Source organism: Hibiscus syriacus, unplaced genomic scaffold (genome assembly GCF_006381635.1).
Source record: "Hibiscus syriacus cultivar Baekdansim isolate YM2019G1 unplaced genomic scaffold, ASM638163v2 tig00113124_pilon, whole genome shotgun sequence".
NCBI lineage: Eukaryota > Viridiplantae > Streptophyta > Magnoliopsida > Malvales > Malvaceae > Hibiscus > Hibiscus syriacus.
The window spans coordinates 23,426-48,017 of record NW_024063444.1 but is presented as its reverse complement, the minus strand read 5'-3'; the positions used below and the strand labels follow the sequence as shown (position 1 = coordinate 48,017).

General features: G+C 33.4%; 1 protein-coding gene and 1 long non-coding RNA gene across 2 annotated transcripts; one reads left to right on the top strand and one right to left on the bottom strand.

Moving 5' to 3' along the window:
- Positions 1 to 7,923: 7,923 nt before the first annotated feature.
- On the bottom strand, positions 7,924 to 20,344 carry LOC120185630. Its single transcript, XR_005522143.1, has 3 exons — positions 20,208 to 20,344; positions 13,794 to 13,796; positions 7,924 to 7,934 (listed from the first exon to the last, which is right to left on the bottom strand). It is a non-coding gene; the product is annotated as an uncharacterized LOC120185630 (long non-coding RNA).
- LOC120185629 lies at positions 18,584 to 20,525 on the top strand. Its single transcript, XM_039189799.1, has 4 exons — positions 18,584 to 18,916; positions 19,107 to 19,715; positions 19,810 to 20,154; positions 20,249 to 20,525. Exons 1-4 carry the CDS (start codon positions 18,773 to 18,775, stop codon positions 20,522 to 20,524), a joined length of 1,374 nt encoding a protein of 457 aa, XP_039045730.1. The 5' UTR covers positions 18,584 to 18,772; the 3' UTR covers position 20,525.
- Positions 20,526 to 24,592: the final 4,067 nt, after the last annotated feature.

Genomic DNA, 24,592 nt, shown 5'->3' with positions numbered 1-24,592 from the left:
CATATTTATCATACAACACATAAGTTTTATTACATATTTATATCACTAATTCATAATATAATTTACATCGCATCATCTATCTTATTCTTTATTTCTTGGTATGCACTTATATTACATAACCTATATTATATTGATAAACATATATATTACTTCTATTATTTCTTTTATATACAAATTAATCAATTTAATTAATTCAATTTCATATAACTCCTATAATTTTCTCATATCACTCCATATTCAAGTTTCCTAATTGATACATTATTCTCATTTCATTCTATAACTCAATCTTATTTAGTTTCTTTCAATTCACATTAAATCATATAACGCTATTGTATTAAATTCTCATAATTAATTATACCACTATGCACACTCATAATCTCATTATTCATATAACTTTTCCACATAATTACCTAGTTTCTATCGTTTCTCGTGGATTCACTTTCATCATATTCTTTTATTTTTACATATTTTATTTCATAATCCTATACTCCCTTTATCATATGATTTATGTAGGTTCTCTTATAACTCTTCATAAACATATATTTTACATTCTATATATTACGTAGATCTTATCATATGACTTATTCTTTATACTTACATAAATTATAACACATACAAGAACATATCACCTCATATAATCAATCATACATACATTTCATGTCATTCGCCTACTTATAATCAACACTTCATGCATAATAAAACAACTATCAGAAATAGACTTATCACAAGTCCAATTTCCTTATAATCCCATAAAATAAGATGCACTCACCTGGGCCTCACTAAGTTAATACTGATCTCTCATATTTCTCTTGATCGATCTTATTTTCCAAATGTTCTGGAACTGATTTATGCTCGGTATCTACACAAATATACAATTTAAGGCAATCTATCAAAATCTAACCTTATAACTTGATACTAATAGCTTAAACGACTTTAAGAAATCAACATTTCCATTTTCCTTTAGGGGGTATCGATGCCCTACTGGAGGTATCGATACCCTCATGACATTCTGGAATTCTGCTCGTTTGAGAGGGTATCGATACCCCTTTGAATGGGTACCGATTCCCCCTAGCCCAGAAATCATTTTTGAGCTCGAAAATCCACTTGATTCAATTCAAACGCTTCATCTTTCATCCCCTTTCATATTCCTAACTTACATATACATACTTAAACTCATTAATATTCATTTATCTCATCTTTAACCTCAAAATTCCATCTTTCTTATGGAAATCAATAATCATACCAAAGTTTCCATGTTATCCAAACTTAATTATAACACTTCTTATTCTTATAGATGACAAGTCAAATTCATCCTCCAAATTCGTTTAAACCTTCTTATTCAAAATTTCACTTAGAACCCCATACTCTTTAATCTCTTCTAACATCTTCATCTTTGAGTTTTTACTTATCTTTAGACTTCCTTAAGCTTTCTTACTTTCCAAAGAATCAAAACCAACTTAGAATTCAAATAATAATCAACTAATAAAAATTCTCACCTTAGCTCTTGGCTTCCATGCGTGAAGAAGAAAGGAGAAGAAGAAAACTCTGGAAACTCATTTCCCCTCATTCCCACTTTTTTATATCCCTTAAAAGAGAAATAAAAATCTTCTCTTAGAAAAGACCATAATACCCTTATTACTTTCAAACTTTACTATTAAATCCAACCTCAAAATTCTCCAATTAAAATTCTAAACTTTTAACTTATTTCGAAATTGAACACAATACTTTCAAAATTTACCTTTAAGTCACTAGCCCGATATTGAGGATGTTACAAATCTCCCCTCCTTTAAAGAAAATTCGTCCTCGAATTTTCACTGTACATCTTGATAAGAACATATGTTCTAATGTTTTCATGTTGCTTCATTTACTTAATCTTTCCTGTCGCCATCAGAAAACTTACTTTTCATTCCTTTAGTTCTTCATCTACCTTCTTCCCCTTATACATCCATATCATATCACTTATCAAGTATACACTAACTTCAGTTCTTATCACTTCAAATCATAAATCAATCAATTTACTCGTCAATCTCTAATTGCCTTGTAATCATACTCCAACTTCATTCTATCATCACTTTACTGTCTCTTAACTTCTTTAATCATATAAATCATTCTTTGTTTCTCTGACTACTTCTACTTGACCAAGAAACATAACTTTAAATCTTTATCATATATAATTAAAACATACATCTTGCAGAATCAAACAATCTTTCACATCCTCTGACAAACCTTTCTTACTTCTAATCAACTTATAATTTATACTTCAACATAACCTTTATCATATTTGATCCTTTAAACTCAATCATTTCATTTCCTTATTCAATTACTTTTCCCTAATTTAAAATCTTCTTATAGCATAGGTCATATCTTTTCTTCAGACTCTCATACTCTTCTAGCTTCCTTTAGATACACAAATCCGTATCTTCTTAACTATACCACATTTACATTATCAGAATATACTACCATATTTAAATCCACATCATACTTGATTGACTTAACCTTACATCTTTTCCAAATCTTACAACTTTATCACTTTTACTATTACAACTCATCAATAGCAACTGTTCAATCTAGGGCATAAGCCCTAATCAATCAATAAATTATATACATCATTTCTATTCGAAATTATCTCAACAATAATTTACTTAACTTATAAATCCACCTTTATTCTCATACACCATGCAATTTCCATTATTCATACTTAACATTCTAACTTCTTTATCTTATAAAATGATTAATGATGTATCCATTCTTAAATTCTTCTTATCAATCATTAGCTTTACTCAAACATACAAATCCTCACTTCCTTCACTATATCACTTTACTATGATCACAGTATACAACTGTATCCAGATTCACTTCATATCTGGTTATCATATCCTGACAATATCTTAAAATCTTATAACTCCAATACATTTCATCACATAATCTTGTTAGTCAACGCTAACTCTTTCCATCTGGAATACAAACCTTTATCATATCCACAATCTTACTTATACACAATACTACCCATTTGATTCAAATCCATAACTCTGATTTCATGCATCTTATAAACATATCACTGATGCACTTATTCTTGAACTCTTTTACAATTCTAACCACATCATTCGATCCTTTAACGTTCTTTTGGTGACACTTGTTCACCATATTCTAACTTGTCCACTTAGTAACGAGACTACTCAATTTAACTTCTCCATTTGCATAAATGAAAACCTTCTAATCATTATCTCCATATCATTTAACCCAAAGGTCTGTAACAACAGAATCTTCCTCAAATCCACCATTGAACTCGGGTGCTCTTAACTCTTTCAAATAATTCTATACATTCATTCTATGAGTTAAAGAAGTGGAAAATTGAAAACACATCAAAATATTATTCAACATCATTAAGACATTTTCTAATCTTGTACAGGCATTCCCTGAGGTTTTTCGCTCTTCTCCCTGCCTGGGCAGGGCAGGTGAATGTTATTACCTTCAGGTCTATCACCTTGTGCTTCACTTTTGAAGCTCTCAATATCACACATATAATATAATATAACTATTGAACTCTATTAACAAGACAACACACTCCTTACCATTCAGACCATAAACTTTTTCACTTCGTATTGGCATGTACATTTTTTTTAAAAATATTGTTGACTTCGATTTAAGCCTAGAATCGGCTAAACCGTAGCTCTGATACCATTAAATGTAACACCCCCAACCCGTACCCGATCCGGCTACGAGTTCGAGATGTCACATTGACTTTTCAAAAACTTTACTTGAACAAAATAGTAAATAATTTTAAAACTTTTACTAAATACAATTGACTAATTTACATAAATTAGTATAATATGATTTTACAAACCAATTAGAGCATATCAAAATCTAAAACTTTATTTACATGCCAACTACCTCTATATACCAATTACATATATTTTCTGATCTGAACTTTGTAAAGGAGATACTGACATGTCTAGCTCCACATTGCTCTCTATATTCTTTTCGAACCTACGTGTGAAACAATCACAAGCAAAGTCGATGACTTAGTGAGGCAAATAAAACATATAATAGAAATCATAAAACATTCCATATAACAAAACACATGAACATTTAATACTAACTTATCATACAAAATCATATAACAATTTCATACAAAATCACACATCTTTTTATATAACAAATACACTCATGTACATATATCATCATTTACTTTCTTAGCATTATCATATATATTATTATCATTATTTATATCATTATCATCAAATTATTTATCACATGATCTTGTATTTATCATTTCTGCATATCATATAAAACATATATCATTTCACCTAGAAACACTCATAACATCATACAATTCATATAACGCATTTCGTATAATCAAAAACATATCCATCATATATATATATATATATATATATATATATATATATATTTTATTTGTTATTGTTTCTTTATTAGCCCATGATACACTAGTGAGAACTAAAGATATTTGAGTGCATTGAGGTTGTGCACAAATATTGTCACCACAGCTCGTATAAATGCACCGAAGTGCCACGTAGAATTGCACCGTAGTGCCACGTAGAATTGCACTGTAGTGCCATATAATAATGTCCATAAGGACCACATATCATTCCTTAAGAACCATATACATATGCCAATGATCACATAAGTGTCTTAATAGACCCCATACATGTTCCAAAGAATACATATATATCCCGAATGACCGCGTAGACCCTCGACTCTTGGCATGCCAACTATACCCCTAGCTCTCAGGACACATAACATGGGCATTATCATTTATTTCATTTCATATTCACACATTCATATTACTTATCTCTTATCGCATGTCTGATCTCTTATAATCATGTAATCACATAGCTCATGTCATTTCTTGTGAAATCACACATATCATGTAATACATATAACTCATATACTTTCTCATATATTCACATAGGTAATATCATAGGAATTATATCTTTTCATATGGTTTATGTTTTATTCTCTTATATTCACATACATCTAATACATATCAAACATGTTTACATAAATCATTTCTATATAATTCACATGTACTTATATTCTTTTTCATATACTCACATAGTCATATAATATAATATTTCATATGACCTCATATATCACATCACTTATATACATATCCAAATATTCATAGATATATATCACTTAAATTATTCCTATTTACATAATTTATGGTCATATAGTTCCTATCACAAGTCACTTATCTTATCCCTTCTTCTTATATGTTCATATTTATCATACAACACATAAGTTTTATTACATATTTATATCACTAATTCATAATATAATTTACATCGCATCATCTATCTTATTCTTTATTTCTTGGTATGAACTTATATTACATAACCTATCTTATACTGATAAACATATATATTACTTCTATTATTTCTTTTATATACAAATTAATCAATTTACTTAATTCAATTTCATATAACTCCTATAATTTTCTCATATCACTCCATATTCAAGTTTCCTAATTGATACATTATTCTCATTTCATTTTATAACTCAATCTTATTTAGTTTCTTTCAATTCACATTAAATCATATAACGCTATTATATTAAATTCTCATAATTAATTATACCACTATGTACACTCATAATCCCATTATTCATATAACTTTTCCACATAATTACCTAGTTTCTATCGTTTCTCGTGGATTCCCTTTCATCATATTCTTTTATTTTTACATATTTTATTTCATAATCCTATACTCCCTTTATCATATGATTTATGTAGGTTCTCTTATAACTCTTCATAAACATATATTTTCCATTCTATATATTACGTAGATCTTATCATATGACTTATTCTTTATACTTACATAAATTATAACACATACAAGAACATATCACCTCATATAATCAATCATACATACATTTCATGCCATTCACTTACTTATAATCAACACTTCATGCATAATAAAACAACTATCAGAAATATACTTATCACAAGTCCAATTTCCTTATAATCCCATAATATAAGATGTACTCACCTGGGCCTCACTAAGTTAATACATATCTCTTATATTTCTCTCGATCGATCTTATTTTCCAAATGTTCCGGAACTGATTTATGTTCGGTATCTACACAAATATACAATTTAAGGCAATCTATCAAAATCTAACCTTATAACTTGATACTAATAGCTTAAACGACTTTAAGAAATCAACATTTCCATTTTCCTTTAGGGGGGTATCGATACCCTCATGACATTCTGGAATTCTGCTCGTTTGAAAGGGTATCGGTACCCCTTTGAATGGGTACCGATTCCCCCTAGCCCAGAAATCATTTTTGAGCTTGAAAATCCACTTGATTCAATTCAAACGCTTCATCTTTCATCCCCTTTCATATTCCTAACTTACATATACATACTTAAACTCATTAATATTCATTTATCTCATCTTTAACCTCAAAATTCCATCTTTCTTATGGAAATCAATAATCATACCAAAGTTTCCATATTATCCAAAATTAATTATAACACTTCTAACTTCTTATTCTTATAGATGACAAGTCAAATTCATCCTTCAAATTCGTTTAAACCTTCTTATTCTAAATTTCACTTAAAACCCCATATTCTTTAATTTCTTCTAACATCTTCATCTTTGAGTTTTTACTTATCTTTAGACTTCCTTAAGCTTTCTTACTTTCCAAAGAATCAAAACCAACTTAGAATTCAAATAATAATCAACTAATAAAAATTCTCACCTTAGATCTTGGCTTCTATGCGTGAAGAAGAAAGGAGAAGAATAAAACTCTAGAAACTCATTTCCCCTGATTCCCACTTTTTTATATCCCTTAAAAGAGAAATAAAAATCTTCTCTTAGAAAAGACCATAATACCCTTATTACTTTCAAACTTTACTATTAAATCCAACCTCAAAATTCTCCAATTAAAATTCTAAACTTTTAACTTATTTCGAAATTGAACACAATAATTTCAAAATTCACATTTAAGTCACTTGCCCGATATTGAGGATGTTACAACTTTACGAGCAACTTCTTGACACCCATGTAGTGTCACCATACATGGTAGAAACCATGAAGTCCCCATACCCCAAGTGGTATGACGAGAATGCTCATTGTGAATATCACGGCGGTGTCCCAGGGCACACAATTGAGAATTGTTACGCATTCAAGAGAGTCGTGCAGAAGATGCATAACCAAAACTGAATCGACTTCAACAACTTGGGGGCATCCAAGTGTGGAATATCATTTCATCATTTGAGGCATTCTGTTTGAATTTGTTAAGCAGTGAATCACATTTGCAAACTTGCAATTATTTGAATATCATCTGAATTAAGAAACTCTGTAAATGGTTCACAGTTACATATCTTTGACGAAGTAACATGATTTAAAACAAGGAATTTGACTTTACCCAGAATATGCACTCAAACACCGTACCATGCTCTTGCAATAAACCAATATAATCTTTTCCTTTCATAAGGTGCGGACAACATGGGGCATCCTTTTGTATATGACATTAGTATACTTTTTATTTAAGACGCTCTATGATGATCATTATCTTTACAGATGGAATAGTCGAGTAGGTAAATCTAGTTTAGGTCATTTGCTTTGAAATTGAACTCTAAAAATGAGATTCCTTGACTTTCAACTACACCTAGACTATAACAGGTTCTTCTTGACAAACTTAAGAAATTAAATCCGTAAAGCTGAACTATTCCACTAAGGCAATTGGTTATAGAGTAAACTTGAAAGCCCTGGCCTTATGAGTAGATTACGTTTAAACCATGACATTGCTCAAAAACTTGGCAATTTGGTGTTTACTCCACTGCTATTGTCCGGCCGAAGACTTTGTGATGAGATGAACCCTTCAGTTAACTTGATAAAACTGATTATAATGTTAAGTTGTCCCTCTAAAGCAATTGGTTAAACGCCCTGGCTTTATGGATTCAGCTAGCCAGATAACGACAAATTAAATCAAATTTATCTAAGCAAGGAATTTTCGCTAATGATGGACTAAGGGAGTTAAGGAACACCTGTTATAGTCAACTTCACACGAGCACTCACGAATTTCATTTTTAGACCGATATTTTTGCACTACCTTTGTTAGAGGAGCTTACGAGGCTTGAACAAATGGAAGATTTCAAGTCTATTAATTGATCATGCTAGTTACGTCATTTTGTCTGCACCCAATTAAAATGACAAACAAAAAAAAACACATTGTAATAACAAAAAAAATGACCTTTTTATGGCTGAAACCTTAGGTCAACCTAAAGCCAACTCATTCATTTGAACATTTGTCAAAGAGCTGTAACTCTGAAACATTAAAAGAGCTATTGATTCCTTTGATATACTTTGAACTCATGTTTATAATTTGATTCAATTGCGAACAATATTTTACAGAATTTTTATCATTTTCCCTCCTAAAACAAGAAAAATGAGAAAAAAAATTCAAACAGGACAGTCTCAAATATAAAAGGTCTGTAAAACCAAAGCTTGAAATGGGGCATAGTCGATTCCAACGACAAGACCAACAAACAAAAATGAGGCTCCGTCCAATAGATAAAACATAATTAATTCATGTTGCATGCATCTTAGACACACTTAAGAGCATCACATTTATCATTTTTAGCACACATATTTTTTACAACTTTTAGAGTCAAATTTCAACTTCAAGATGAAAGATAATCGATTCAAAAAGTGCATTCGGAAATTGATGGTGGTTGCTCAACTTCACAACGAATGGGTGACTGATTGTCAACAAATAACTTTTCAGTTTCATTCAGAGTCAATTTTAACTTCACAACGAAGGATATTGGACTCGACACAACACAAGCTCAACTTCACAGCGAAGGGGCGACTGACTGTCAACAAACAACTTTTCAGTTTTATTCAGAGTCAATTTCACAGCGAAGGATATTGGACTCGAGACAACACAAGCTCAACTTCACAGCGAAGGGGCGACTGACTATCAACAAACAACTTTTTAGTTTCATTCAGAGTCAATTTCAACTTCACAGCGAATGATATTAGACTCGAGACAACACAAGCTCAACTTCACAGCGAATGGGCGACTGACTGTTAACAAACAACTTTTCAGTTTCATTCAGAGTCAATTTCAACTTCACAGTGAATGATATTGGACTCGAGATAACATAAACTCAACTTCACAACAAAGAGGTGGTTGACTGTCAATAAATAACTTTTCAGTTTCATTCAGAGTCAATTTCAACTTCACAATGAAGGGGCGGCTGACTGTCAACAAACAACTTTTCAATTTCATTCAGAGTCAATTTCAACTTCATAGCGAAGTATATTGGACTCGAGACAACACAAGCTCAACTTCACAGCGAATGGGAAGCTGGTTGTCAACAAATAACTTTCCAGTTTCAAAGACAATTTCAACTTCACGACGAAGGATATTGGCCTCGAAACAGCACAAATATTTGGATTTAAACTTCACGATGAAGGATATCCAATTCGAGGCTCAACTTCACAATGAAGGGGCCATCCACAGTTTTAACTTCACGAAGAAGTGAATCGTGTCCACCAAAGGCCTTCGAGTTTGACTACGCTTAGCTCTAAGGCACATCATTTGCAGTATAACTTAAGTCAATAGGGTTATCTACCAACCAAAGAACCTCGAGTTCAATTACACTCAGCTTCGAGGGCACATCATTTACAGCATAACTCAAGGCTAGAAGGGTTATTTGTGACCAAAAGACCTTCGAGTTCGACTATGCTTAGCTCCAAGTCATATCATTTGCAGCATAACTTAAGTCGAGAAAGGTTATCTACCAACCAAATACCTTCGAGTTCGATTACACTCAGCTCTAAGGCACATCATTTACAGTATAGCTTAAGTCGAGAAGGGATATTTGCCAAAGACCCTCGAGTTCGATTACACTCAGGTTCGAGGGTACATCATTTACAGCATAACTCAAGGCTATAAGGGTTATCTATGACCAAAAGACCTTCGAGTTCAACTACGCTCAGCTCCAAGGCATATCATTTGTAGTATAACTTAAGTTGAGAAGGGTTATCTACCAACCAAAGACCTTCGAGTTCGATTACGCTTAGCTCCAAGACACATCATTTGCAGCATAGCTTAAGTCGAGAAGGGTTATCTGCCAAAGACCCTCGAGTTCGATTACACTCAACTTCAAGGGCACATCATTTACAACATAACTCAAGGCTAGAAGGGTTATCTGTGACCAAAAGACCTTCGAGTTTGACTATGATCAGCTCCAAGATATATCATTTGCAACATAACTTAAGTCGAGAAGGTTTATCTACCAACCAAAGACCTTCGAGTTCGACTACGCTCAGCTCCAAGGCACATCATTTGTAGCATAGCTTAAGTCGAGAAGGGTTATCTGCTAAAGACCCTCGAGTTCGATTACACTCAGCTTCGAGGGCACATCATTTACGGCATAACTCAAGGCTAAAAAGGTTATCTGTCAACAAAGACCTTTGAGTTCGACTTCACTCAGCTAAAAAGCACAATCATTTGCAGCATAGCTCAAGGCAAGGAGGTTTATATGCCAAAGACCTTCGAGTTTGATTTCATTCAGCTCGAGGGCGTATCAACCGCGTTGCATAAGCAATGAACTACTTTCCGATCAAAGTTTTACACCCAGGTCTCTAAATCGATAAGAAGACCAAGGTCGACCAAGATTGGAAACAAAGAGTCACTTTCTGATTCCCCACGATTTCAACTTCAAGAAGGAGGACATCGAGCCCAATTGATAGACTTAGTGTCACAACAAACACTATCAAGACTCAAATCAAAGAGAATCGGACAAAAACTGGTTGTCTTTTTCATCTTTGTCCTATTCTTGTTAACACAAAAATGTGCAAAGAGGGGCAGTTGTAGACACTCGTTTTTGTCCGGGTCTACAAAGACATTTTATTATATTATATATTTATTTATTTATTATTATTATTTTATTATTATTTTATTATTTTTATAGGCCTCGTACTCAACAACCTCGAATTAGTGAGATTTAGAAAATAAACCAACGTATTTGAGTCATATTGAAACACTAAAACCGAAGTATTTTAAGTCCAAGTAGAACTCCAAATCTGAGCTAAAAATAGGTTTCTTTATACTATAAATAGACTCATGCATCAAGAGGAAAGGACACAGAGAAAAACGTGGAACCAAAATCAGAGGAAAGGCAACGATTTGGAAAAACTGAGAGAAGAAAAGTACAAAAAATAAGGGTGGAGGATCCAAAGCTAGTATCTAAAAGCACGAGGAGTAGCAGAGCATTTTCATTGCAAATCCAGTTTCTCTACACGCAAAACATGGGAGATATCAGGTAAGATGGTGTCTGACCTGCCTAAATTCGTTTTAAATGGTCGGTGGCAACTCTAATTCATTTAATCCAAGTCAAAGCCCAATTCGGGGCCCAACTGAAATACGGTTCTGACAGTCATATACTGCATTCTTTATTCTATGGTAGAAATCATGGTATGACTGAGGGTTCTGCATCTCAGAGCTCACACACGTATCTAGTCTACTGAGGATGTGGTTCGAAATCTCTACATCGGACACAACACCCTCGACTAACTCACCCCTTACGAGTGACGAACCTTGCGCCCTGGTTACTCAGTTTAAAGTGTCTTGCGCACTACCTAAGGATATCCAAATTCATTCTATTATTTGATACTAATATCACCTCTAAAGTAACTCGGGTGTCCTGGTCGTTTCTCGAGTATTCAGACAGGGCTAGTTTTATGACACCTTAATTTATCTCATTTCTAATATAATTAGAAATTATTCTTGTTCTCACTTGTAGTCTTATTTGAGAGTAATTAAATCTTGTGGGAAACCTTATTTATCTCTTAAAAATATCTTGGGCTTCTTGCCCAAAAAAGAACAAGGGTATCGATACTCACCTTTGGGTATCGATACCTTAAGGTTAAATCAAGTTGGAACTTGGTGATTAGTATCGATACTACTGGACCAGTATCGATGCTCACGAATTAGGGGTACCGATATCATTCTAAGTATTGATACTAAAAATTAATTCGATGTTTGGAATAAATGCTTTGGTATCGATACGTTGTTGAGGGTATCGATACTCCAATGAGTATCGATACCGAAAATGGCTACGGAAATCTTCTAAGCTATCTCATTATTGATACCACCCTATGAGTATCGATACCTCACCTATAGTATTGATACCCATTGCTTTGTTATTGATACTTCTAGCTCAAAACCCCTCCATTTATTTAACACATGAAGAACAATATATGTATTGTTCTTTCAGTACCAATACTTCTACCCATACATGCCTTACTTAAGCACAAAAATGACTCTTTAAACCACCCAAAGTGTCCTATTAAGGTTCCCAACCATTATTAGAGTTTTATGTGATATTAAGGGATCATAAATAACACTTTAAAACATACAATAACACTAAATCATATAATTTACCATGGAAACTGCTCACCATACTTCAAGGTCAACTCTTAAGCTATGATACATTTCTAGTGACCCATGAATGGTATGAAAAGATTGTAATGTGTTACCTTGATTTATTAGTTACTAATAACATCCTCAAATCAACTATGAGTCACTTTTACTTTCCCTTTACCTTGGAGCTTTCTCCCACCTCTTTTATTAAACAAAGTAAAAAATGAATTACTAACTCGACTAAAGGCTTGGATTAAATTTAAGAGAACTCTAGATAGCATAAATCTACTATAAACAAGCTTGAATTCTTGGATTCCCTTAAACCTCCATAAAACCCATTTTTGGAAACTAAGCCTAAAACTATCAATATGGAGCTCAAATTAAAGTTTGAATGATAGGGATTAATATTCTTGCCTTGGTTGAATCAAACTAAACTTGAGTCCTTAAAACTTTCACTTGGAAGAGGAAGAAGAAAAGAGAAATGATGAAGAAGAAAATGATGGATGTTTGATGAGAAATGGGGAATGGTTCACATGAGAAACTCTTAAAATAATGGGGTTTTTAGATCTTGGTTTGAAAAAAAGTCAAAATGCACTTTTGGTCATTCTCCTTTATTTTTTTCCCTTAAAACTCATCTCACCATTCTAACACTTAGGCCCAACTGAAGCCCAATTTCACTAAAATTGGTCCAACTATTTTTTATAGATCTTTTGGTCTCTAAATATGGGTTTCAGGTTGACGCGAACTACTAACTCGAGATTCGGGGCGTTATATCAGTAATATGATGAACATGTTCTTGAATAATAGGATCAAACTCAGCTAATATTTCAATTATTCCCAAAAAATTTCCATTACTATTTTGATACAATTTCTTATTTGTACCACATAATGCTAGATAATATTTTACAAGAAATTTCACAATTGAAATAATTCTCACTAAGACATTTTTCCAATGTTCTTTCTCATTTTTAAGTTGTTTTAGAGCTACTTTGTCAATAATTATGTTCTTTTTAAGTCTTAAACGCAAATCATACCAAGTGGCCATATTTTTAACATTTCATTAATTCTAACACAAATATGTGCCCAATCATTGTAACCCCCTAGACACGACCTATAAGGTACAGTTGAATCTAGACGGTCATATGTCATATACAAAATTTATTTCAGTAAATAAAATTCATGTAACTGTAATATACTAAAATAACCATTAGAAAATCCCATACGGTAAATATACAGAGATATCAACGTCAGGAAAAAAATTGGTAATACAAATGCGTGAAGGCAATAGTAAAAACATGTGTCACCAAAGTATAACAAAAAGAGACATAGAAATATACAGTGATACAAAAGTAAGGAGAGATCGTTCTGATACCAAGCCCGCTAGCTACTGCCTGGTACTATTTGAAAAGTAAAAAATTAAAGAATGAGCTAAAAATCTCAGTGTGCTCCTTATGGTGTATAAAACATACAAATAAAATAACTCGATAATAGTTATTTATAAAACATGATCACTACCCCATCCGATCACTAGAATGTGGTGCTCTAGAACGGTGGGAGCTAACTCTAGACAATCCCTCAAGAAATGATCGTCGAACCCACATTTGAAACAAGTACCCATCTTCTTCCTGCACTCTCCAAAATGATGCCTTCTATAGTACTCAAGAACGGTGGGAGTGTCTGAACGGTGGGAGCTAACTCTAGAAAATCCCTCAAGAAATGATCGCCGAACCCACATTTGAAACAAGTACCCATCTTCTTCCTACACTCTCCAAAATGATGCCTTCCACAATACTCACAAGTGACAACCAATGGTGCTCTAGAAGAACCACCCTGACTAGAAACTAGAACTGTCAGAGTAGATGACAGTGCAGATCTAGAACTCATACTACTTCTCTAAGAAGACTCGTCCCTACCTCTCTTGGTGGGACACACAAAAACATCAACAAAACCAGAAGATCCCCTTAATCGATCTCTATCTCTATCTCGGTCTCTATCCCTATCTCGGTCTTTATCCCTCTTACACTTCATACCTACTCACTCCATCTCCTCAGTAGTCTTGGCTATCTCTACCAATGTATCAAAGTCCATCTCCTTGTGGGTAGCAATTTGATCCATAATCTCATACCTCAGTCCATTTTCAAACCTTAAGCACTGATCCACCTCGGTGTCCACCAACCCCGGAGCATAACGACCCAGTCTGATAAACTCAATCTTATAATCCATAATAGTTATATCACTATGCTCCAAACTCTTAAACTCTTGACTTCGTTCCTATAAGTATTTCTCTCCGATGTAGAAACTCTAGAAATGTCCCTTGAAAAGATCCCAAGTTAACTGATCTGCTAGGATACTCTTGGAAATCGAATGTCACCATCTCATGGCTTCCTTCTTAAGTAAAGTTAATGCTCCCTTTAACTTATTCTTGGGCCTCAACTCCATCTCATCCATAATCCTCTTGGTATCCTCTAACCAGTACTCAGCATCTGTAGGAGGTCCCCCCAGTAATGCCCTCAAATATAACTACTTTAACATCCACCAGAGACATAAATATATCCACAGCAGACATATTAATAGGAGCTCTAGCTACCCTCTGAAACATGCGATAAATAGATCTATCTATGGCACTCAGATCCATCTCAGAATACTTGTTCTCAGTGATGGGAGGGTCTCTCGCAGGTGTAACTAGATCATCTTAGGAAGTAGATGGATGAACACGTAGAACAACACGATCTCTAATTAACGACAGGTCCTCTACAGAAACAAAAGACTGAGTCGCTCGCCCACAACCATGGCCACGACCTATCCTACGACTTCGAGCACTCATCAGATCAGATCTAATAGGCTTTACAAAAAAAATTCACACTTAAGTTAGATTGGTATAAGAAATCTCAAATCCATTTAAAATATTGTAAATCAAGGTAACATGGTGTTTGTAAACATAAAAAAATATCTTTTGAAAATACAATATTTGGACTCATTCATAGTTCGAGTGTTTAAAACCAAAAGCTCTTATACCACCAAATGTAACCCCCTAGACCCGACCTAGAAGGTACGCTTGAATCTAGACAGTCACATGTCGTATACATAATTTATTTCAGTAAATAAAATTCATGTAACGATAATATACTGAAATAACCATAAAAAAGTCTATACGATCAATATACAGAGATATCAGCGTCAGAAAACAAAATATCGACAATATAGATGCATGAAGACAGTAGTAAAAACACATTTCACCAAAGTATAACAAAAAGGGGGCATACAAAAATATACAGTCATACAAAAGTAAGGAGATATCAGCCTCCTAATACCAAGCCCGCTAGTCTACTATCTGATACTATCTAAAAAGTTAAAATTTAGAGAATGAGATAAAAATCCAGTATGCTCCTTACGGTGTATAAAATATACAGATAAAACATGATTTTTAAAACATGATAACTACCCCCATCCGATCACTAGAATGTGTAGGTTCCCCTGAACCATACACCTACTTGTACGGCTGGTAAGGACCTTATACTGATAGCATAAAGGCATGCGGTAAGGTCTTAGCCAATGCACAAAGCAAGGAGCCTGTGGTAAGGTCTTACAAGTCATAGACTATGCCTGAAAAACTTCCTCTAATCATACCCCCCAATGATAGTAAATATGCATGAATTTGAGTGAAAACAGTAATTTAATTAAATACAACATTAAAACATGTCATTTTTCATATTCAGATACAGAAACACGGTAACCAGAGATCATGTAAAAAATATGTGAAAATCATATATCAAAAGTCAAAACATATGGTAATACAAATGGCATTCAATCAGAATATTTCAATTTTCAATACAGTTCAAACATATAGTTTAAACCATTATTGTAACACCAAATAATAACACATTTATACCGATCTGAGAAGTCTGAAATGGTAGTCTACTTTCGAGTCTGCCTATCACGATCGACAGTAGTGCTAGACCCTACGAATTGAATAATTATCTCAAAATCCTAACATAAAATAAATAATAAACTTTAATTGAACAATTTACGAAAATCTACGACTAGCTCTCGAAGAACACGCAACATGTTGATCTATCAAATATGAAGTATTAGATCTAGTCGACCCTCGGTCAGGGGACACGGGTACCTTCACGAAAGTATAATCACATATCGATTTCATAATCAAATCCCAAATATATAAGTAGAAATGCTAAAAATACTTAGCATTTTCAGATTAACGGCTCGATTCGGGGCTTTCAGGTCAGAATTTGGAGAAACGACCCATAAAATCATACTAAGGCTGAAAAAACATCAATAGAGAAGTTTTTGAAAAAAAGTCAATGCTGGTCAACAGTCAAAGTCAATGTCGGTCAACGATTCGGCTTTACACAGCTTGGAACGGCTCAGCTCGTTGCGACTGAATAGGTTCGGGCCGGGTAAGTTCACTTAGGTCGGTTTGATTTTGGGTTTGGGCAGACGGGTTATGGGTCGATCGGGCGATCCGGTAGGCGGGTCGGGCGGATTGGGTCAGTGGATCGGGTTTGACCCATTTCTAGAAGGTCCACAAGCGGTGGACGATCCCCACACATAACGGCGGTGCATGGGGGCACATGCAGCAGTTCGAGCGGCCAAAAAATATGGAAAATTTTCTAAAAATTAATTTAAAGCTTTTTGAATCAATTACAAGGCTCAATTCACCACAGTGAACGACGGAGAGCTTGACATCGCTTCGTCAAAAATCAATTTAGCATACTTCTTTACACGCTGACAACAACGGCTACGAAACAGACACTGGTGAACTCGGGACGATGCAAGGAACTCAATAGTATGGGTGGTGCACTAAACAGAGCAACGGTTAGTAACGAATCGACAGTCAGTAATAACAATTGAAGAATATTTAATAAATTAGAGAATGAATTGATATTGAAGAAGAAAACTTAAAGAATTTTTAATAAATTGTAGAATGTGATTTGAGAAAGAAGGATATATGTAGTAGTATTTAACTTGAAATTCAATAACTGAGGGAAAAAAGTCTAACAATTGGAAATTAAAAATATTTAATTATTTTACTGTTAAGTGTAAATTAATAGGATTTGGGAAATTGCAAATTGAATGGAAGAAAGCTCTAGCCATTAAAATTAGAAGTGAGCCCCATTAATTATATGTGAATTTATATTATATGTATTACACACTTTTTAAGTTTTAGGAGTGATAAACTAAAGTTCGGCGGTGAGCCCCTGATACTATTACAATTCCTTTTGGGAAACTAATATTTATATGGAATGAGGGGCTCTCATTGTACACTTTAAAAGGGCACCCTGAGCAATTGCTGAAGTTGCTTGTCAAAAAATCGGCTCTGTAGCTCACCGGATAATATAGAACTCAAAAGGCTTCAGGGTTCGATAGGCGGAGGAGTGACAACAGATATGTGGCTTGCAAAGTACTAGGTCTAGAGGAGGTGTGCATTCGTGTATAAATTTTCAACTGGTCAACGTCAATTATAACATTGGTTTATGAGCAATAAATATATTATTTTGCAAGTTTCGATTCAATTCACTTTATGACATTTATCGATTAAAGGATAACAAATATCGTACCTTCTCCAAGGTCTTCCACGGAAGCTACTCTCAACCTGGCGTTGGGGGCAGCCTACAACCCTACCTCCCCCTTACCCTATTGCATATGAGAATTGGATTTTGTTGTTGTTGTTGTACCTCCTCCAAATTTTTTCTGCACGTTTACACCTTTGCTCTTGCTCCTCCACCTATCAAACCTCAAAGTCTCTAAAACTTTTAATTCTTTAACTAGCTATAATCCCCTGACATGATCAAACATAATATGACCAATACAAGCCCACGTAACCTACTAGTTAAATTTATAACATGATCGATACAAGCCCACACAACCTAACAGTTGAATTTAATATCTTACTATTAAATTTATTTTTTATATTGATTTGCAAATCATTATCATCTTTCTAAATAGATGAAAGAATGTAATTTTTTTTATCTAACTTGACGGGAGTTGAAAGTTTTTTCTTTAAAAAATGACAATTTGGAATCGATTGCATCAAATCAAACAATATTCCGTCCCCATGAAATAATTTTGATGGATTTATAAACGAAATAAAGAAATTTTTCTTGGCCCAATTCTTCTATTATTTGTAGCTTAATTTGGGCCAAAATCGGTCCAACTCCAAAACCTGGAAGATCTTTCGTCTTTCGTCTAAATAAAAACACCGACTTTTCGAAATCCGGCGGAGAATCGAACTCTTCGCCGGCAAGCTAATCGTCGCCCTCCTTTACTCCCCCTTGACTCTTCGGCGAACTCAACCGCCTCTAGCGGCGCATTTAATTTAGCACCGTCTTCTATCCTTTATAAAAAAAAAATGCTTCCTTTACAGCGAATAATTCGATTCGATCTTTGCCGCTTATCAACCGCTGCCTGTGTCTCTCGCCAAATTTTTCTTCCATTTTGTTTCATGAAGAAGATGAATGCTTCCCAGAAACCAATTTCCAGCAATTCTGTTTTAGTGAGTTCTCCGATCTCTAAACAAGTTTTCTATTTTTAGAGAATTTTGATCAAATTTTAATTGTAGAGGGTTGCTGGAATAATTACAATCCGCTGGTTTATTTTTTGATTTTATCTGTCACGGCTTCTTCTTTTGGTTAATTTGAGTGGAATTACTGAAAAATATTCGGGTGTTGTTCTATAAACAACAGATTACTGCTCAAAAGCCCTTTGGCAATGAATCTCCTGCTGAAGAAACAAGGCAATCTTCTTTGGGGGGGAAAATAAATGAGAAGCAATTTCAATCTAGCAATGAGATAGACTTTCCTTCATTGTCTGTGAATGCTGGTTCTAGTTCTAAAGGTACGAACTTTGGAAAATGGAGAAAAAGGACTGGTTCAGGATCGGAGCTGAGGCAAGAAGCTGTTAATTCTTCTGAACTCGAAGGGATTGCAAGCCAGCAGGAAGAAGGGGGAACGGGGATCGATTTGGAATTGCAGACAAGGCCTCGGCTCGTTAATTCTTCTTATCATGAGGGAATTGTGAGCATGCAGGAATCTGGATATAACGGAGTAGTGGATGTTGCAAGCCCGCTGGTAGAAAATTATTTCCCTAGCCATTTTGGAAAGAAGAAGGTTTATCGTAAAAACTTTGAAGAATCCAATAATGCTGTAGATACTAAGAGTTCTGAGTGTTCCGAGGGTTTGCCTAAGCACGAAAGATTCAATATATGCCTACCTCGACTTAGAGATATCAAAACACAAGAAATTTTGAGGCCTGGAATGGTTTTGCTGAAACATTATATATCCCTTCGTGATCAGGTTTTTTCCTTGAGGCTTAGCTTTTATTCGATTTGCATTCCCTTGTGAGAATCGGGTTGATCTGATAATGGATTCTTTTATCTTAATTTTTCAGATCGATATAGTCGAAACATGTAATTCACTTGGTGAAGGCCCTGGGGGATTTTATAGGCCAGGCTACAAAGATGGAGCAAAACTTAGACTTCACATGATGTGTCTTGGTATGAATTGGGATCCTCAGACAAGAAAATATGATAAGCGGCATCCAGTTGATAATTGTGAGCCACCCGAGATTCCGCTAGGATTTCGTCTTCTGGTTCAAAGAGCAATCAAAGATGCTCATTGCCTGATCAAGAAGGATTCTGATATGGTCAATCCAGAAGATATCCTTCCTTCAATGTCTCCAAACGTATGCATTGTAAACTTCTATTCAATATACGGTCGACTTGGCCTCCATCAGGTCTGTTCTTTACCTGGACATCCTTTGGATTCATCTCATTTGAACATCAAAACTTTAACAAAGTATTAAACTCGTATTGTGCTTTACAATGCAGGATCGAGATGAAAGCAGAGAAAGTATCCGTAGAGGATTACCTGTTGTCTCTCTGTCTATTGGTGATTCTGCCGAATTCCTATATGGTGATGGGAGGGAAATTGACCAAGCCAAGAAAGTGTTATTAGAATCGGGAGATGTACTATTATTCGGTGGTAAATCTCGAATGGTGTTTCATGGGGTGCCGTCCATCGTCCCATCCTCTGCTCCTGAGCCTCTTAAAATGAAAACCGGGCTTCGACATGGTCGTCTTAATCTTACCTTCAGGCAATTTTGAATACCTTGAACTATAAACACAACTCGCATATACATAGCCATTGCAGTATTCAATTTCTATAGCTCGAGTAATCTGTATTTTGAAGTGTCTCCTTGTTAGAATTGTTATACAGAAGCCAAAATATATGTAGAACAGCTAATTATTTCCAAAATTTCTAGTTGTTTGGTTCCCTCTCAATCTTAGCTTTTCTTGCCTGAGCTTGCATGTGGAAGCACTTGGCAGTTACAGTATTCAAAATTCGAGTTCGAGTTCCAAATATAGTATGTGTCTAACACGAATATGTTCGATACATATTGATTTTTCTTCAAATTTTTATGTACGAGTGTCGATGTTTAAGTACATTATGGAACGTGAAATGTAGGAGCAATAATACTGCTTCTTATACTAGCATGCGCCACATGATTCAACGTATTTGAACAAACCATTTTAATTGACGAAAATCCATGTTGGTTTCATAGAAAATAACTATAAGAATGTTAATTAAAAAAATTCCATTATTGGCAAAATTTATAATTTTAAACATGTCAGAAACCAGATAACTTGTTAAAACCCATACAATATTTCTTTGGAAAAACTGCACGGTCACCCAACTATCAGCAATTTTGGCTACGTACAAATTGCAAACAAGTCATTAATGTTGGCTTTCATTTTCACTATGGTCACTCAATGTAGCTTTTGTTTTCTTTTTGGTCACATACGATTAATTTTGTTAGTAAGATGATACATGTCACCTCTTGATTGATTTTTTAGAAAATAAGACAATTATTTGGAGGGTTGAAGGTGAGATTTGAAGTCTAAGAGGTCGACAAGGGATGTACGACTGGAGTGGAGAAGTAACAGCGGCAACTAAGCAAACAGGCGACAACAAAGATTAGGATTTGAGAGGGGGATTTCTTTTTGAAGGAATTCTAAATATTGAGGACTTTTTTTGAAATATTTTGAATTAGGATCAATTTGATGGAGTGTATAAATTATGAGTGCTAGAATTATTATTATTATTATTATTATTATTATTATTATTATTATTATTATATTATTATTTTACATCACCAATTTCATTAAGTCAACGGTCAAATCTAATGGCGGATGACCAAAACAAAAACATAATCTTAAGTATGATTTTTAAAGAAATAATTAAATGGTTAAAATAAAAATATAAAAATAGATAAGTGACTAAATAGATAATTTATCTAAGAAAAAAATTTACATGGTTGAAGCTGAGATTTGAACTGCCCTATAAAAAAAATCCTTCAATGCATAGACACTACACTCAAGTGTTACATTCACTACTTTGTTGAGAAAATATTATGTATAAGTATTTAGATTAATTATATAAAAGTTTTAGGTTAAATTGAAGTTCAAATTAATTATATATTATTACATCATGATATGAAAAATATGAAATAAATATAATTAATTAAAAGATTTTTGTATAATTAAAAATTAAAATCTTTAAATATTATTATTTTATAGTTTTATATTTTTAAATAGTCAAGTATAGTCTCTATCATATAATACATGTAATATTTAGGTGAAGTTGCTATATATTGGAGGATTTTTTAAGAGGACTTAAATCCCATCTCACAATCCTTTAAGAAATTATTTTATTCTTTTAAATCAATCAAGAAATGATATATATCACCATATTAATAAAATTAAGTATGAATGTTGAAAACAAAAATAAATATTAACTAGTGTACCAACAATTAGTTAGTCTAATGGGATGAGGTATTAGATCTTTTAAGTAAGGTCAGGGGTTTGAATCCTAGTATTTGCGAATAGAGCAAATTGGGTTGGGAGGGTTGCCCTCACTTTTTTAGTACCCGATCTGAATTAGTCGATCAATAGATCATATACCAGTGATTAATTAAAAAAATATTAACTCATATAATCAGACAAAAAATGATTTTTGTGATTTGTGTATAAAATAATTGAGGACAGAAGTAGCCTGAACCAAATGACTTTGTACTTACCTTAGATTCATTAAAAAAAATTGATGACAAAAGTAATTTTTTATTAGTGAGTAATTATTTGTATAATTTATTTTAATTTTTTTTTGAAATAGAAAAGGAAAGAAAAAGGAAATAAGTTATTAGATTGGCTCTACAATGTAATAATAATGTGTAATTGTTGAGAATCTTTATAATATATTATATCTTGTCATCATCCTAAATTAATCAAAAGATAATAATAAGAATGTGTATTTTTTATCAGATCATCATTTCTTATCTAAAAGTTAATATAACTCGATTAAAATATATGATATCTTATCATTATGATCTTAAATGAAAATAAGAAAACACACAACAATAACGTCTTTTTGAAAACTTCAAATTCTCATATATTTTAAATATGTTTTTTTCTTTTAAAATTTTAAACATCGGTCATGTTAACATAAAATATTATGTTGGAAATCGATGACGATATTCGATACTTGAATCGATTGGTTTGCTAGCTCAAACAATCGTCGTCCTGATTCTGAAACCAAGTGTGGAAACAATCCGGTATATGACAAGGTCTGCAACCTCATCAAGTAGGTGGCTGATATAACGATGATATGGAATCAAGCTTTGCCCATCGCTTTGATAGCGACCATCCTGTTGTTTGCCTTTGCCCTATGAATGGGATCCATACTCCCAACACGAACAAAAACAATCAGCCAAGAATACTCCAGAAATTCACGTCACAAACAAATGTGGAAATCCTATATGCCAACATTATTATGTACCTACACGTCTTATTTGCTTTCTACTCCTCATCCTTATCTTCTCCCAACTTTCAAACAATTATTCATTAAAAGAAGAAGAAAAAAACTTCTTCCTTTACTAAAAGCTGACAATAAATTATTGATTAATATATTAATTTAAATATTCATAATAAGTGAATTCTATATTAATATTACTATCTTTCTCATGTGCGTTTGTATATATGATTTGGATAACCAAAGTTGCTTAATATTAGGATGGGCATGAGAATCGAATTTGATGGGTTCCGACGTTGGGGTTTTAAAAAAAAAAACAAATCAGGTTTGGGTCGGGTCGGTTTTTTTAAATGTGATGTTCAGGTCGGGTCGGATTCGGATTCGGATTTATGGTGAAAAATACTCGACCCGACCCGAAAAATACAATTTTACCTTATATATTTAGGATTAATTACAATAATATCTCTCTATATATTATTTTTTAATTAATCATTGTTTTTATTGAATAAAAATAATATTTGTTATTATTTCGAGTCGGATTTGATCGGATTCATATTTTATTTCAAAAAGTCGGATCGGGTTTGGGTCAGGTATAAGGTATATATTTTTTGGGTCAGATTGGGTTGGCCGAAACCCAACCTATGCCCATCCCTTTTAATATTATAGTCTTTTTCTCTTCTCATGATGTCATTTATAAAGTTAAAATGCAATAGATGGGTTAAGTTTCATTTATACATTTTTAATTTAAAATTTATTTAATATCGTTAGATAAATGAAAATAAATAATTGAGATTAAATCTCTTTTTCAGTGAATATTCTGTTAATTTTATAAAGTAATATTTGTTCAAAATTTTTCTTAATTGTTAACAATGCACACAATCTACATACGTAATTGCTTAAACCCACGACTTCTAAGAAGAACACAGGGCCAAAGAGGGAGGGGCACCAATCCAAGACCCATAAATTAAAAGAAATTCTTAAAATAGTATTTTTCTCTTATTATTTTTATAACAAATTAAAAATATATAAAATAAAATAATGGACTCGTGAGTTTATTAAAGTGTCAATTATCATTATTTTTTTTGCACGAACCAACTTACTTCAGTGGTTAAAGGAATTGTTATTGTTCCTAGAGGTCACGCGGTCACACATTCGAGAACAAGTAGCTGCAGTAGGGTGACTGAACGTTCATTGTCAAATGATTAAGAATATTTAGAACATATATTATTTTGTAATCAATTTTAATAAAAAAAATTATATTTTTTCGATAATGCGGAAATAACAAGCTTAAGATATGGGAGTTTTATCCCTAACAACTAAGTCAACCACCTCCATTAGAGGATGTTGATATATCACCATTTCTAGGG

What these genes read in the sequence shown, in the direction of transcription:
- LOC120185629 (XM_039189799.1), top strand. Translation starts at nt 18,773, where the DNA reads ATGCTTCCTTTACAGCGAATAATTCGATTCGATCTTTGCCGCTTATCA. An exon ending in TTTCCAGCAATTCTGTTTTA is followed by an intron (nt 18,917 to 19,106) that starts GTGAGTTCTCCG and finishes TATAAACAACAG; the next exon opens with ATTACTGCTCAAAAGCCCTT. An exon ending in ATATATCCCTTCGTGATCAG is followed by an intron (nt 19,716 to 19,809) that starts GTTTTTTCCTTG and finishes TTAATTTTTCAG; the next exon opens with ATCGATATAGTCGAAACATG.